The 18344-nt window shown below is 43.1% G+C and overlaps 1 protein-coding gene across 1 annotated transcript; it reads left to right on the top strand.

Moving 5' to 3' along the window:
- Positions 1-10433: 10433 nt before the first annotated feature.
- Positions 10434-17357, top strand: LOC138665742 (WAP four-disulfide core domain protein 5-like). The gene is made up of 4 exons (XM_069753499.1): positions 10434-10570; positions 12519-12722; positions 14323-14447; positions 16118-17357. Exons 1-4 carry the CDS (start codon positions 10483-10485, stop codon positions 16130-16132), a joined length of 432 nt encoding a protein of 143 aa, XP_069609600.1. The 5' UTR covers positions 10434-10482; the 3' UTR covers positions 16133-17357.
- Positions 17358-18344: the final 987 nt, after the last annotated feature.

Raw genomic sequence — 18344 nt, 5'->3', positions numbered from 1 at the left:
AAGGCATGCTAGCCAAAGCATTGTATAAAGGTGTCTGTGCAAATATTTTTTTTTCCATGAATTAAAAGCTTTATTGCATATAGACTGACTTTGAGTGCCGGAGTTCATCTTATCCTATATGGGGGACAGAGAGAAGAACTGTGAGGACCTTATCTGAAGCCATAGGCAGTAAGGGACTACACACCACTGCGCTAGAGGAAGGCTTTTAACTCCACCTGCTAAAGGGGAACTCTAGATTTGCTTCCAAGCCGGCCGGATACTGCCTGCCCTGTGATCTGGTACCCTGGACTGTGGCTGCCTGAAGTCTTCAGTAAACCAGGAAAAGAGACTGCAAACCTGTGTTCTCGTTCTTTACTACACCATTCACCATCTTCCATCTACACACTGGGAGCCCTGGGGATATACTTCACCTGTGGGAAGTTGTACCATCTAGCTGCCATAACATCACCCCAGAGGACCCCTTAAAGCAGCATCGGTCCCCACTGACCTAATACCACAGGTGGCATCACAAACATAAACTTTATTCAAAACCCCCTTTTACATGGGTGCCCAGGGCTACAGACCAGGTCGCTGCCACCATGACATCCCCCTGTGAATACCAGACCCGGTACCAGGCACCCCACGGCCCTGGCGGGCGACTCATCTTGGCATCACAAACAGGATGGACCGACCCTGAGAATTGGGTCATGTGCGCCTAAAAGACTGTGCCTAACTGTGATTTATTGAGAGCCATTATAGCGCCATGAGGAGCGCAAGGGAAGAAGGGACATACCTTTGTGGGCGGAGCCAGCCGAAAAGAGCACGAAGAAGGTAACGGATGCTGCCCTGTGAGAGGAACGCCGGAAGGGAAGACGCCATGCAGCAGGGCCAGAAGTGAGGATGCAGCAAAGTGCTGGACAGAGGACCGGGAACCACTGCAGACTGCACACCTGAGGAGCCGCTACAAACTCCGGAGGAGAGACGCCGGCCCTTATAAGGCGAGGGGGAGAAGCCATGTCAGACCAGGGAGGAGAAATGGTGGCGGACACAGCCGCAGCCCCTGTGATGCCCCAAGACCTTGTGGGGACGCAGCTGCCAGCCTCCTGGCACCCCCGGGCCCCGCCGCAGACGCACCTGCAGGCCCCGCATTGCCACCAGGCCCCGCAGCTTCTACCTGCAGGCCAGACCCCACTGCAGCTACAGCACCCATCATGCCGCTGTCCATGCCCTATATTCCTGGAGCGGCCTGGCTTCCACAATATTCCGGGGAGTCCCATGCATTAAGTGACTTTAAGGAAAGACTCTGCAGCCTATTTGAGGTATATCCCCTGACCAAGCATCAAAAGGTCAGAATCTTAATTGGACAATTGATAGGCGCAGCCCTAAGAGAAGTGAAATCCTGGCCAAATGTGGAAAAAGGAATTGTGCAGCAGATATTTGCTAAACTTAAAACCACATTTGACACCCGCACCACTGCAGAAATCAAAATGAAGTTCTTTGGGTACAAGTAGAGAGCACAGGATAGCGTACGGGACTATGCCCTTATTCTCCAGGAGCCATGGAGGGCCGTCATACCGGTTGACCCTAACAGCGTGCAGGGTGGAGACAATCTCTTAAAGGAATTAACGGTACAGCTCACTGAGGGTCTCCTGGCCAGCACCCACAGGATCCAGCTACGCATCCTGGCCTTGCAAAACCCTGACCTGGACTTTGCGCAATTTAAAGACACAGCCATTCGGGTGCTGCATGTTTGGTATCGCAGAGTTCATAAACGTGTGATTTATCAAAATATGAAATAAATTAATCCAATTGGTAATGAAAAAATAATTAAAACACCAGAATTGTGTTTTTTTTTTTACTGCCACAATATATAAAAAAATAATAACAGGCGATCAAAACATTGTATCTACTGTAAGATGGCTGCCGCATGAGTCCTTGAGGGGAGATATGTGTCATCGTGGCTATTAGCTGCGGTGATGTGAGCTCAGAAGTATGCTCCAGCACGTATAGTGCTGAGAGAGTTACCGTATTTGGCCATTCCAGGGCTGGGTTTTATGAGCGGTCATAAGAAATGAGTGTGATGACCGCTCACATATCCCAACCCCAGGGATGTGGTTTGGCTAATAAAATGGAGGCCAAATGTTTCATTCAGGGTCTCAGTGTGTGTTGCTAAAGACACTGACCTGAGCGGATGGACCCATAGTACTACATGGGCTGTTTTTCTGTTTGTTTTTTCACTTTGTGCCAGAAAAGGTTGTTTGTTTGTTTTTCCTATCCAGAGCAGTTTATGCAGTTTTAATAAACTTGCTGGACATTTCAACAATACCGCTTCCCGTGCCTACCTTATCCGCATCCGAGTGAGTACAGATCCCTACATTACCCCAAAATGATGTCAATAAAATCAACGACTGGGGGAGCAAAAGACAAGCCCTCATACAGTCCCATATCCCAACAATTGAAAACGTTACAACTCTTGGAAAATAACAGAAGCAAAATTATTTTTTTTTACTAATTTCTGAATTAATTTCACCACTTAAATAAAATAAAAACTTTACATGTTTGATATCTATGGAATTGTACTAAGCTAGAGAATTATACTGCTAGGTAATTTCACTGCAAAATGAACACAGTAAATATGTCATCGCATTTGAATTTTTTTTTCTTGCTTTCCAGTACATCAGATGATTGAATGGACTGTGCAATTCAAAAATACTACTTGTCGAGCAAAAAAACAAGCCGTCATGGCTTTTGGAATAACAGGAAGAAAAAATGAAAACACAGACATGGAAAATCTCAATATGCTTTGAGGTTGCAAATGTTCTTACACGAGGCAATAACTTGAACATAGATATATGATTGGCATGAATATCAGTGAGATTCTTATATCCTAGGATCTGATGACTAGATATAAAGTATTTACTGAAAATGCAACACTTGACATTCCTTTCTTTGGCATGGCTACATGTGTTACTTGTGTTTCTGGTCACTTCTGATTCCAGTTTTGTTATCTTTTAGATCCAGTTTTTGCTTTCTGGGTATCTCCACTTATTGTTACATACATACTTATAGCAGTTATCTACATATGCAGCCTTGCAGCGCTGGGGTCCTGGGTTCAAATCCCACCAAGGACAACATCTGCAAGGAGTTTGTATGTTCTCTTCGTGTTTGCGTGGGTTTCCTCCAGGTTCTCCGGTTTCCTCCCACACTCATCCGCGACAGTGCCAATAATGTATGTAAAGAGCTGTGGAATTAATGGTGCGATATAAATGAGTAAAATAATTAAATAAATAATATGATACCTAATCAATATAGGATTGTGGGGGTCTGACACCCGACAACCCCACAGGTCAGGAATTTTCAGTTCCTGTGGCAGACAGATGTAGACAGTGTAGCGCCCCATGCGCTGTTTAGTGGTCACTGCCAGGTACTGCAGATCAGCTCCTAATCTATCTATATATATAATTGCCTAAGGGTTTTTCCGTCTGTCTGTCTGTCTGTCTTTCTGTCTGTCTTTCTGTCTGTCTGTCTGTCTGTCCTGGAAATCCCATGTCTCTGATTGGTCGAGGAAGCCAGGCCTCGACCAATCAGCAACGGGCACAGCATCGACGTAGAAATCCCGCGCCTCTGATTGATTGAGGCCGCCAGGCCTTGACCAATCAGGGACGGGCACAGCGACGATGATGTCATAAAGGACGTAGACATCCCGCATCTCTGATTGGTCGAGGCCGCCAGGCCTGCCACCTGCCACGAATACTTGAATCATCATTGTCCATATACTACGGGGACATGCATATTCTAGAATACCCGATGCGTTAGTCGACCAATCAGCGACGGGCACAGTGACGATGATGTCATAACATAGTAACATAGTAACATAGTTAGTAAGGCCGAAAAAAGACATTTGTCCATCCAGTTCAGCCTATATTCCATCATAATAAATCCCCAGATCTACGTCCTTCTACAGAACCTAATAATTGTATGATACAATATTGTTCTGCTCCAGGAAGACATCCAGGCCTCTCTTGAACCCCTCGACTGAGTTCGCCATCACCACCTCCTCAGACAAGCAATTCCAGATTCTCACTGCCCTAACAGTAAAGAATCCTCTTCTAAGTTGGTGGAAAAACCTTCTCTCCTCCAGACGCAAAGAATGCCCCCTTGTGCCCGTCACCTTCCTTGGTATAAACAGATCCTCAGCAAGATATTTGTATTGTCCCCTTATATACTTATACATGGTTATTAGATCGCCCCTCAGTCGTCTTTTTTCTAGACTAAATAATCCTAATTTCGCTAATCTATCTGGGTATTGTAGTTCTCCCATCCCCTTTATTAATTTTGTTGCCCTCTTTTGTACTCTCTCTAGTTCCATTATATCCTTCCTGAGCACCGGTGCCCAAAACTGGACACAGTACTCCATGTGCGGTCTAACTAGGGATTTGTACAGAGGCAGTATAATGCTCTCATCATGTGTATCCAGACCTCTTTTAATGCACCCCATGATCCTGTTTGCCTTGGCAGCTGCTGCCTGGCACTGGCTGCTCCAGGTAAGTTTATCATTAACTAGGATCCCCAAGTCCTTCTCCCTGTCAGATTTACCCAGTGGTTTCCCGTTCAGTGTGTAATGGTGATATTGATTCCCTCTTCCCATGTGTATAACCTTACATTTATCATTGTTAAACCTCATCTGCCACCTTTCAGCCCAAGTTTCCAACTTATCCAGATCCATCTGTAGCAGAATACTATCTTCTCTTGTATTAACTGCTTTACATAGTTTTGTATCATCTGCAAATATCGATATTTTACTGTGTAAACCTTCTACCAGATCATTAATGAATATGTTGAAGAGAACAGGTCCCAATACTGACCCCTGCGGTACCCCACTGGTCACAGCGACCCAGTTAGAGACTATACCATTTATAACCACCCTCTGCTTTCTATCACTAAGCCAGTTACTAACCCATTTACACACATTTTCCCCCAGACCAAGCATTCTCATTTTGTGTACCAACCTCTTGTGCGGCACGGTATCAAACGCTTTGGAAAAATCGAGATATACCACGTCCAATGACTCACCGTGGTCCAGCCTATAGCTTACCTCTTCATAAAAACTGATTAGATTGGTTTGACAGGAGCGATTTCTCATAAACCCATGCTGATATGGAGTTAAACAGTTATTCTCATTGAGATAATCCAGAATAACATCCCTCAGAAACCCTTCAAATATTTTACCAACAATAGAGGTTAGACTTACTGGCCTATAATTTCCAGGTTCACTTTTAGAGCCCTTTTTGAATATTGGCACCACATTTGCTATGCGCCAGTCCTGCGGAACAGACCCTGTCGCTATAGAGTCCCTAAAAATAAGAAATAATGGTTTATCTATTACATTACTTAGTTCTCTTAGTACTCGTGGGTGTATGCCATCCGGACCCGGAGATTTATCTATTTTAATCTTATTTAGCCGGTTTCGCACCTCTTCTTGGGTTAGATTGGTGACCCTTAATATAGGGTTTTCATTGTTTCTTGGGATTTCACCTAGCATTTCATTTTCCACCGTGAATACCGTGGAGAAGAAGGTGTTTAATATGTTAGCTTTTTCCTCGTCATCTACAACCATTCTTTCCTCACTATTTTTTAAGGGGCCTACATTTTCAGTTTTTATTCTTTTACTATTGATATAGTTGAAGAACAGTTTGGGATTAGTTTTACTCTCCTTAGCAATGTGCTTCTCTGTTTCCTTTTTGGCAGCTTTAATTAGTTTTTTAGATAAAGTATTTTTCTCCCTATAGTTTTGTAGAGCTTCAATGGTGCCATCCTGCTTTAGTAGTGCAAATGCTTTCTTTTTACTGTTAATTGCCTGTCTTACTTCTTTGTTTAGCCACATTGGGTTTTTCCTATTTCTAGTCCTTTTATTCCCACAAGGTATAAACCGCTTACACTGCCTATTTAGGATGTTCTTAAACATTTCCCATTTATTATCTGTATTCTCATTTCTGAGGATATTGTCCCAGTCTACCAGATTAAGGGCATCTCTAAGCTGTTCAAACTTTGCCTTCCTAAAGTTCAATGTTTTTGTGACTCCCTGACAAGTCCCCCTAGTGAAAGACAGGTGAAACTGTACAATATTGTGGTCGCTATTTCCTAAATGCCCAACCACCTGCAGATTTGTTATTCTGTCAGGTCTATTAGATAGTATTAGGTCTAAAAGTGCTGCTCCTCTGGTTGGATTCTGCACCAATTGTGAAAGATAATTTTTCTTGGTTATTAGCAGAAACCTGTTGCCTTTATGGGTTTCACAGGTTTCTGTTTCCCAGTTAATATCCGGGTAGTTAAAGTCCCCCATAACCAGGACCTCATTATGGGTTGCAGCTTCATCTATCTGCTTTAGAAGTAGACTTTCCATGCTTTCTGTTATATTTGGGGGTTTGTAACAGACCCCAATGAGAATTTTGTTACCATTTTTCCCTCCATGAATTTCAACCCATATGGACTCGACATCCTCATTCCCTTCGCTAATATCCTCCCTTAAAGTGGACTTTAGACAAGACTTTACATAGAGACAAACCCCTCCTCCTCTCCGATTTTTACGATCCTTTCTAAACAGACTGTAACCCTGTAAGTTAACTGCCCAGTCATAAAGGATGTAGAAATCCAGCATTTCTGATTCAGCGACGGGCACAGTATCGACGTAGATGTCATAATGGTTGCCATGGCGACTATGTCATAAAGGTTGCCTCGACCAATCAGCGACGGGCACAATCTGCCGCGAATTCTGGAATCATCATTGTCCATATACTACGGGGACATGCATATTCTAGAACACCCGATGCGTTAGTCGACCAATCAGCGACGGGCACAGCGACGATTATGTCATAAAGGACGTAGAAATCCCACTTTTCTGATTCAGCGACGGGCACAGTATCGATATAGATGTCATAATGGTTGCCATGGCGACGATGATGTCATAAAGGTTGCATCTACCAATCAGCGACGGGCACAATCTGCCGTGAATTCTGGAATCATCATTGTCCATATACTACGGGGACATGCATATTCTAGAATACCCGATGCGTTAGAATCGGGCCACAATCTAGTATATATATAATTGTCTAAGGGTTTTTCCGTCTGTCTGTCTTTCTGTCTGTCTGTCTGTCTTTCTGTCTGTCTGTCTGTCCTGGAAATCCCGCCTCTCTGATTAGTCGAGGCCGCCAGACCTCGACCAAACAGCGACGGGCACAGTATCGACGTAGAAATCCCGCATCTCTGATTGCCAATCAGCAACGGGCACAGCGACGATGATGTCATAAAGGACGTAGAAATCCCACGTTGCTGATTCAGCGACGGGCACAGTATCGACGTAGATGTCATGGCAACGATGTGCCCGTCGCTGATTGGTCGAGGCAACCTTTATTACATCATCGTCGCCATGGCAACCATTATGACATCTACGTCGATACTGTGCCCGTCGCTGATTGGTTGAGGCCTGGCCGCCTCGACCAATCAGAGACGCGGGATGTCTACGTCCTTTATGACATCATCGTCGCTGTGCCCGTCGCTGATTGGTCGAGGCCGCCCGGCCGCCTCTAACGCATCGGGTATTCTAGAATATGCATGCCCCCGTAGTATATGGACAATGATGATTCCAGAATTCGCGGCAGACTGTGCCCGTCACTGATTGGTTGAGGCAACCTTTATGACATCATCGTCGCCATGGCAACCATTATGACATCTACGTCGATACTGTGCCCGTCGCTGATTGGTCGAGGCGAATTCGCGGCAGACTGTGCCCGTCGCTGATTGGTCGAGACAACCTTTATGACATCATCGTCACCATGCTGTGCCCGTCGTTGATTGGTCGAGGCCTGGCGGCCTCGACCAATCAGAGACGTGGGATTTCCAGGACAGACAGACAGACAGACAGACAGAAAGACCCTTAGACAATCTATATATATAACTAGACTAGATTGTGGCTCGATTCTAACGCATCGGGTATTCTAGAATATGCATGTCCCCGTAGTATATGGACAATGATGATTCCAGAATTCGCGGCAGACCTTTATGACATCATCGTCGCCATGGCAACCATTATGACATCTACGTCGATACTGTGCCCGTCGCTGAATCAGAAACGTGAGATTTCTTTATGACATCATCGTCGCTGTGCCCATTGCTGATTGGTCGAGGCCTGGCGGCCTCGACCAATCAGAGACGCGGGATTTCCAGGACAGACAGACAGACAGACAGACAGACGGAAAAACCCTTAGGCAATTATATATATATATAGATACATAGATAGAGCGAATGTCTGCGATTGTGGCCCGATTCTAACGCATCGGGTATTCTAGAATATGCATGTCCCTGTAATATATGGACAATGATGATTCCAGAATTCGCGGCACACTGTGCCCGTTGCTGATTGGTCGAGGCAACCTTTGACATCATCGTCGCCATGGCAACCATTATGACATCTACGTCGATACTGTGCCCGTTGCTGATTGGTCGAGGCCTGGCGGCCTCGACCAATCAGAGACGCAGGATGTCTACGTCCTTTATGACATCATCGTCGCTGTGCCCGTTGCTGATTGGTCGAGGCCTGGCGGCCTCGACCAATCAGAGACGCGGGATTTCCAGGACAGACAGACAGAAAGACAGACAGACAGACAGAAAGACAGACAGACAGACGGAAAAACCCCTTAGACAATTATATATATAGATTGTGGCCCGATTCTAACGCATCGGGTATTCTAGAATATGCATGTCCCCGTAGTATATGGACAATGATGATTCCAGAATTCGCTGCAGACTGTGCCCGTCGCTGATTGGTCGAGGCAACCTTTATGACATCATCATCGCCATGGCAACCATTATGACATCATCGTCGCTGTGCCCGTCGCTGATTGGTCGAGGCAACCTTTATGACATCATCATCGCCATGGCAACCATTATGACATCATCGTCGCTGTGCCCGTCTCTGATTGGTCGAGGCCTGGCGGCCTCGACCAATCAGAGACGCGGGATTTCTACGTCGATGCTGTGCCGGTCTCTGATTGGTCGAGGCCTGGCGGCATCGACCAATCAGAGAGCCGGGATTTCCAGGACAGACAGACAGAAAGACAGACAGACAGACAGACGGAAAAACCCTTAGGCAATTATATATATAGATTTTCTAAGGGTTTTTCCGTCTGTCGGTCTTTCTGTCTGTCTGTCCTGGAAATCCCGCGTCTCTGATTGGTCGAGGCCGCCAGGCCTCGACCAATCAGCGACGGGCACAGCGACGATGATGTCATAAAGGACGTAGACATCCCCCGTCTCTGATTGGTCGAGGCCGCCAGGCATCGACCAATCAGCAACGGGCACAGCGACGATGATGTCATAATGGTTGCCATGGCGACGATGAAGTCATGAAGGTTGCCTCGACCAATCAGCGACGGGCACAGTCTGCCGCGAATTCTGGAATCATCATTATCCATATACTACGGGGACATGCATATTCTAGAATACCCGATGGCGGCCTCGACCAATCAGCGACGGGCACAGTATCGACGTAGAAATCCCGCATCTCTGATTGGTCCAGGCCGCCAGGCCTCGACCAATCAGCGACGGGCACAGCGACGATGATGTCATAAAGGACGTAGATATCCCGCGTCTCTGATTGGTCGAGGCCACTAGGCCTCGACCAATCAGCAACGGGCACAGCGTCGATGATGTCATAAAGGACGTAGAAATCCCACGTTGCTGATTCAGCGACGGGCACAGTATCGATGTAGATGTCATTAGAATCGGGCCACAATCTAGTCTACTATATAATTGTCTAAGGTTCACTTCCTTCTTTCTGTCTGTCTGTCCTTCTGTCTGTCACGGATATTCATTGGTCGCGGCCTCTTTCTGTCATGGAATCCAAGTCACTTATTGGTCGCGGCGAAACAGCCATGACCAATCAGCGACGGGCACACTCCGGAAGAAAATGGCCGCTCCTTACTCCCCGCAGTCACTGCCTGGCGCCCACATACTCCCCTCTGGTCACCGCTCACACAGGGTTAATGAAACATTTTACAAGGGTTTCCATACAGTACTTGTGTTGTGAATCACTGATGTTTAATAAACCTGTATTATGTGTTTCATTCTTCGTCATTTTCTAACATGACTTTGTATTTTTAACATGCGTGAGATGTAATCTAATCTATTTGCTGTAATTCATTCTACATCCGGAGTCTTCTATGTTTCCACTTTTTTTTGTCTACAGAGACATTAATATTTTCTCATGAAATCCTTGCTCTTAGTCAAGGAAAAGTAACAGGACATCATCCAATTACCTTTTATGTAAGTCGCCTGGAGATGTAAGTGTAGGAGACTTATCAGGTTACCTCCTCACAATATACAGTGATACTGATGTAATCTTTTCTGGGGAACCAATCCCCGGGGACATTTCACAATAATTTAAACATCGGAACTCCATATCGGAGTCATTTCTGTCCTGTAATCATCACTTACTCATCTGCTGTTATGGGTAGATCTATGATGTTCGTTGTCCTAGTTTTGTTTGGGATACTTGCCTCGGCCATCTCTCAAGAACTGGAAGAAGCAAGTGGGGGTGAGTGTTCCTAGAACGCTGCATGCAAATCCTTTATGGAAACATATTGTATGGCATTGATAATTTAGGTAAAGCTTAAATGGGTTGTCCAGGATTAGGGATTTGACAATCTATCTACAGGACAGGTATTCAATAGCAGAACAGTGAGGGTGCCCCCTCCTATCAGCTGTTTTTTGCTCCAATGGCGACCGGATATAAACACGTTGATGGGAGCTACTGAACGCAGCTCCATTCAAAGTGTAGCAGTCGCTACGGGGTACTGCAGAACAGCGTAAAAAAAGAATAGGAGCTACGCTGGCAATATCCGTTAGGGTGCAATTGCCCACAGATAATAAGTGATTCAGGCATAGAGATTAAAAGTTAATTTTTATTTAAATTAGATTAAAAACCTTGAAAAATAAACAGGGCTATAAAACCTCCATAAGGAGGGACAAGTTACACAGGTACCATGATTTGGACAAATGTCAGGTATGTCTAGCAAGCAGTTTATGTCACTAAATTATCTATTAAAAAATTAGGGTAACATATCAATAATTACCCATTTACTAACACATGTAAAAGGCTGACGGATCCAATTGTATAGATAAATATTTAGTATAAATCAAATAATATCCATAAAACCTACTACTGTGGCTGAAATCAGAGCCATATCCCGGTGTTAAATAAGTAATTAGCAGTGATGGTCAGTCGTCATCATGGTTTGAATAGAGTAAGAATGCAAAAAATGCAAGGGTACAAAGCATGCTAGTGCGGATAGTTTGGACCATGTAAATCCGGGATGCTTACAGCAAGTCTGTAACCTGTGTCCTTCTCTGACGGGCACCGTTTCACTGCTCGCTTCTTCCGGGGGCATGTCGAGCAGCGAAACAGCGCCCGTTGGGCAGGAGGGAAGGGCACAGGTTACAGACTTGCGGTAAGCATCCCGGATTTACATGGTCCAAACTATCCGCACTAGCATGCTTTGTACCCTTGCATTTTTTGCATTCTTACTCTATTCAAACCATGATAACGACTGACCATCACTGCTAATTACTTATTTAACACCGGGATATGGCTCTGATTTCAGCCACAGTAGGAGGTTTTATGGATATTATTTAATTTATACAAAATATTTATCTATACAATTGATTCCGTCATCCTTTTACATGTGTTAGTAAATGGGTAATTATTGATATGTCACCCTAATTTTTTAATAGATAATTTAGCGACATAACATAAACTGTTTGTTAGACATACCTGACATTTGTCCAAATCATGGTACCTGTGTAACTTGTCTCTCCTTATGGAGGTTTTATAGCCCTGTTTATTTTTCAAGGTTTTTAATCTAATTTAAATAAAAATTAATTTTTAATATCTATGCCTGAATCACTTATTATCTGTGGGCAATTGCTCCCTAACGGATATTGTTGTTGAACCTGTTGAGAGTGTTTATCTGGCAAACCACTCTTTCATGGACATTTAGTATTACTATATATTGTTTGTATTGCCCCATGTGACCATGGACAACAAGATGCACGTTAACATGTGTCGCTCCCCATATACACGCCATGGGGACTAGAGAAGGATTAGCGGTGGTAGACACTCAAAAGAACGTGGAAGACAGAAGATAAATAAGCAGATACAGGTGCTTACCGGAGAACTGCGTTGGAGGTAATGGTATGGGGAAGGCTGAAGAGAGGTGGGATTTTTTAATCTTTTTCTAGCTGATTTGATGTGCCCTTAATTTGTTCAAAGTTTATTTAGTTTCCTGGCTGAAATTGAGCAAATCTGCCAAATTTGAATTTGATCAGATTCACTTATCCCAGGAAAACTTATTGCAGCAGATTCATTGTTTACCTTCTAGTAAGTAAAGCTTTGCTGCATTCAAAGATTTTATAATAATGTTTCTATGTGCAGAATCACTTGCTTTATTCAGCTTCTATATCATTCTTGAACTCTTTCTCTCAAGCTGCAAAAAATATAGGAAAACCAGGCAGATGTCCTGAAGTAGTGGAAGAAGATCTCATCTCCTCTACATCTACGCCCTGCTCTCCTATGTGTAAAGATAAAGAAAGCTGTACAACACAAGCTTGTGACAATGACTTCAACTGCGAAGGAAGCCTAAAATGCTGTAAGGCGAGATGTGCGACTGAATGTCTCCCACCAGTTTTTAGTGAGTAACCAAGAATCAAAAAAAATAAACTTTTATGATTGTCTGATAATAAAAAGATAAACAGTGACTAAAGGAAAATACATACAAATCTTCGGACTCTGTGCACTGCATTTTCCTCTGCCTTTTCCCAACTTATATACTATTGAGGGCATAATGAGAGAGATTTGGACTCCTGTGGTGAACCAGGGATGTTACCATCACTGATGGAGCTCACAGGGAAATTATTTCAGGTAAAAAAGTTATTAGATAGACATTAAAGTAGTCAACTTTACTGCCCAAGGCAGGGGTCTGTTGCTGTTCCTATCATTTTTGTAAGGTAGAATATGAGGCTTTGCACCCTAATTTTTTAGCACTTTCACATGGCAAAATGCAAGATCAAACTCCAATGCCAATAATCTCTGTTTCATGCTAATATATTAGAAATGTTATGGTGTGTTGTATTCTTCTTCCAGATGTTGATCATCCAATGGCTGGTCCCAACCGATTTGTGTTTTCTAAAACCATTGTTTGTCAGCGATTATATTGGATTCTGAGTACTAAGGACCCTCTTTCACATAAGATATCAGTTGGCCAAAATGTTAGATTTTGACCATAATTAACTACTTCCTGATTCTATAGTGCCCATTACTGCACTTCCCATTCCTTATCTACTGTATGTCTAATGCTCTATCTATACCTCTATCTTACACTTAACCCTATATATTCTACATAAAAAATTATACATTCTTCACATTACATTACATTAACTGCACACCTTAGAGCCTATAAGGTTCAATGCACAATAAAACCTTCATTTTCAGTGGGAAAGGTGTATAACCGTCCATATTACACCATTACATGTGTAACAAGTTGGCACGGGGTGGTAGTCATGGCCTAGTAAGTTTACTAAGACAGAGTTAGTGAGCACCCCGGCCCCTTGCATACAAACAGACAAGTGAAGTCCCAGTCCTGTGGTACAGTCATTTACCTTCATCACCAGTATTCAGGAAAACACCACATGCCACAGTTCTGTTCCAACGGGAAAGCTTTACTGTAAACAACACAATGCTTCCAGCTCTGTCCCTGCAACTTCATGAGACGGCACCATCACAACAGCTCCCATCCAGTTTGGGAACTACAAAAGTCCTTCTGGAGTCGGTCCTACAACACCAGGACCTGTCCACACTGCCCAACAGTCTGTGGCAACCGATGTCCCCCTGACTGGGCACCCTCTGCTCCTGGCAGGGAAAAGCATCTTGCCTCAGGCAAGCCTGCCCAGGCTCTGCTATAGGGACAGGAAGTCCCTCTCCTGTAAGCCTGTTGGACGGCCCCCTTATTTAACTCCTTCTGTCGCTAAACTAACTATGTACAAATGCAGTTACATAGCATATACAGCACATTATACATTACACATCATAGCAATGTAAAACATGAGGCAACCATGGGGGTACCGCATGGGCTCGGTGTAGAGGAGAGAGGAGGCAATTGAGGGCCCCCGCCACCTCCTTACACATGTATAATTACGTAAAACAGTAATTCTCTTTTCTAGAAAAAAGATAATGGAAAAACATAAACATTTTTGCTTCTAGTGTATGTGTTCCGTGTTGTTTCTTCTCCACAGGAAGCCCGTGTGAAAATAACTTTGACTGTCCTTGGACATTGAAGTGCTGCAGTGGTGTCTGCGACAGTGACTGTGTGTACCAGCACAGAAAACCTGACTCAATTGCAAAAGGGATTATTCTTGATGTAAGTGGTGGAAATATATTGCATTATATAAATTATAATATCTTAAAGGGGTATTCCCATCTCCAAAACCCAATCCCAATATGTAGTAGGTGTAATAATAATAATATTAGCAAATACTTCTAATTAGAAATGTAGTATAGTTTTTCTGATTCACTGTGTCTCTTTCTTCATGTCCAGGCATTGCAGGACCTTAGGTATCCATGGTTATGACCACAATAACTGTGGAATGCTTCTGCATATCCTATATATTTTAGTGATTTCTGACAATGTGTTTTCTTCTTTTTTTAGGGCATTTTGTGTTTAATGTCAGTGGTAAATTTAATGTTTTCCTTTTGTTTATGAAAATTTCTAAATTTGATAAAATGTAGAAAATTTGCAATTTTCAAACTTTGAATTTATATATCCTTAAAGGGAATCTGTCTGTAGTATCAACCTTCCTGAGCCGCCTATATTAAAGGGACTCTGTCACCTGAATTTGGCGGGACTGGTTTTGGGTCATATGGGCGGAGTTTTCAGGTGTTTGATTCACCCTTTCCTTACCCACTGGCTGCATGCTGGCTGCAATATTGGATTGAAGTTCATTCTCTGTCCTCCATAGTACACGCCTGCGCAAAGCAATCTTGCCTTGTGCAGGCATGTACTATCGAGGACAGAGAATGAACTTCAATCCAATATTGCAGCCAGCATGCAGCCAGCGGGTAAGGAAAGGGTGAATCAAACACCCGAAAACTCCGCCCATATGACCCAAAACCAGTCCCGCCAAATTCAGGTGACAGGTTCCCTTTAAGGTCATAGGAAGCTGAATAAAATGACACCTTTATATCTGCGATCTGATGTTGTATTCAAGAGAATTAAATTGCCAGTGTGATAATAATTAGTTGAGCTTTAAAGGTTCTGGGAAGTTCATTTACCTCAATGAATTGAATGTCCCATATTATGATCTGGGGTCTTGGAAAGACTCTAGGGCATAATTGTAAGATGTTGAAAAGCAGAAAAATAGCATTAACTAATACTCACCTAAATGCTCATTTCTACTGCTCACAGTACCCCAAACAGTCCTCCTTGACTTTTCTTACTGCTGCAGTAAAATAAACCCTGGACATCTTCATCATAGGCTGAGACTTCTGGCCATGACTAGGTTGATATGCGATTTTATATACTTGTACTTTAGGCTGGGACTTCTGACACATGGAGGGTCATCTCAGGATTAGTCCCACCTAGATATCCCGGCCTAGTGTGAAGATGTCTGAAGTTTCCCTATGATGGGAAAAGTTGCCTAGGACCTATAGGGGAGAAGTATCCACAGAGGTGAAAAATTAAAGGAATATTCTTTTTTTTTTTTTTACCTTTTCTTGGCCTTCTATGGTTCACCAAAATGGCAGCCAGTCAGCCAGCTGTCATTTTGCTAAGTCTGAATGGAGCAAATTACACAAAATCCGCCTTCTGGTAAATACAGATTTTTGTAAATTTAAAGTAGAATTCAATTCCACTTGAGTAAATTTTCCCAACTCTAATTATTGTAATTATTGACATACTGTCTTTGCTTCTCATAATAGTTTTACACTTTCTACCCTACTGTTTTATGTCTCTATACATGTTTTATACTTACTCTATACCAATGTTTGTATTGCTATGTGACATTTTCATTTTTATTATATTTTTACTTTTAGAAAAAGAAAGAGTAACAGAAATAGAAAAAGAAAGAATAAACCCCTTTGGATCTCTAATTCAAAGAATAAATGTATAAATTGGAAGTAAAAAACAAAATTTGTATTTGGTGTTTGAATTCTATACATTTATGTTGGTCTCAAGTACTATTTGAAACTTGGAATAATGAGAGAGCAAGAAATAATTCACGTTTTGTTCAGTTTTTTTTTAAACTAGCTTGACCAATATAATGTGACTTTATTCAATCATATATCATTCTTGGTGCAAAGGCAAAGTCATTGTTCTCGGCAGCACGAGTCTGGTTTATACAGGATGATGTGCTGCAGAGAACGATGTTCTTTTGCGCAGATCAAAAGATCATTTCATCTGCTGAATGAGGGATTTGCTAATTCATTGGGCGATCATCAAGTTGTTTAAATATCAAAGACTGTTTCAAATGCAAAGATACAGTGAACAAAGGTTCCTAGAAAAGTTTGTTTAATGTATTATTCCAGTGTGAATGGATTTTTAGCTAGGAAACCGTGAGTAGGGCATTATAGTAAATTCCAGATATTGACTGTAAATTGGTCTACAAACACCCTTTGAGTGAATTTTGAGGAATAAAGAGAATATTCTCATACAAGACTCCCACTTATAAGTTAGAACAAAGTGCCTACCTCCACAACCTGTGGCATTTGTATTTCAAGGAGTACATGACATTTCTCTAGAGGCTACATACACTGTTATCAAGATGTGCTTATTGTCATGAGTCTGGGTTCAAACCCTTGAGCCTGTGCTTTGTGGTCAGCTGCTCTGTCCACCAAGCCACAGCAGATACAGAACCGGCATGGTCAGTTGCAGTTTCTAGTGTGTTACCTAATTTCCCTAGTATGTTGCTACACAATCATAACACTTTGAAAAGGTGAAACACAATATAATATATAATTATAGCCCCGAGGTTACTTTGACACAAATTATCTTAGTTATAGGTTCTCAAAAATTCTGCTCCCAAGCAGGGCTTCTCAAATATTCTTAAGTGAAGAACAACTTACTCAACCAAATTCTAAAAACCGCATAAGACAAAACAATATACCAGAAGTGAAGGAGCAACGTAAATGTATAAAAGTCAACAGAGAAAGCAGTTGTGAAATGTGTTTTGGATGTGTTGGTGGGTGAGTCATTATATCTTATTATTTTCGCATGCCATATATCTTTAGAGCTTAGTATTTTAGGCACTCTATTAAAGTATCCTATCCACCTCTATTATGTCTGGGGCATATTACTCTCTTTTTTTTTTAACTTTGTTTGTTTTTATATATGTGGCCATTATATACTGTATGGAGCAATATATGGAACTTGCATGCGCTGCTGCAGCACTGCCAGAACGACAGCAACTGTAGTCTGTTTGCGGAAATGGAAATGGATGCTGATATGGCGTACCTTGACCAGAAACTGTCAAATCTGAGTATGTTTTCAGAAACCGCTGAACTACCAAATTGAGCACATGGGCCAAGCATGGTATGTGTGTGAGCTTGCCAAGCTTCACAGTCGCAACCAAGCTACAGCCGTTATCATACACAACCATGACTGTTGTAGCTTCAGCAGCAAAAGCCACAGATCTGTCTTGTCTGTTAATCCTCTCAATAACTCTATGGCATTGAGTGGTTTGTCTCCTACACAAATTAGCCTCAGTAGAACCTGTTGCCACTTTGCTGAGGCAGTGCTGCAGAGCTTCCAACTTCTGGCTGATGTGGATGACATGCTCTGAGATACCAAATTGGAGATAGCAGATGAGGAAGAGCATGAGGTGGTGCAGGAATTGATGTAGCAGGTGGAGGAAACCCTGTACCAGTGTTGGACTCGGCCCTGGCCTGCACAATGTTCACCCAGTGTGCTGTCAGAGAAATGTAGCGTCCTTGGCCACAAGTGCTTGTCCACATGTCAGTCACTAAAGTGGACAATCCCAGTGAGTGCGCTGGTAAGGGCATGAGTGATGTTCCAGAACATGTGCTTAAACAAGGCGGGCACTCACACCAGGAGAAATAGTGGTGGCTGGAGACTCGTAACTCACTCAAGCATCAATGTGCTTGATGCTCAATAGGCTAGGTTGACATTGCGTTAGTGCAGTTCGTTCAACACATACATTAAATGGACTGTGCTAATGCAAGTGCCGACTTTGGCACAGCGCTAGCGCAGATGGAGCATCTGCTAGCTCTATCTGCGCTAGCAGTGACGGACCCGGAAACGCTG

This window comes from Ranitomeya imitator, chromosome 2 (genome assembly GCF_032444005.1).
Source record: "Ranitomeya imitator isolate aRanImi1 chromosome 2, aRanImi1.pri, whole genome shotgun sequence".
NCBI classification, from domain to species: Eukaryota; Metazoa; Chordata; class Amphibia; order Anura; family Dendrobatidae; genus Ranitomeya; species Ranitomeya imitator.
The sequence above is the reverse complement of the archived record's forward strand: the minus strand, read 5'-3'. Positions and strand labels throughout refer to the sequence as shown.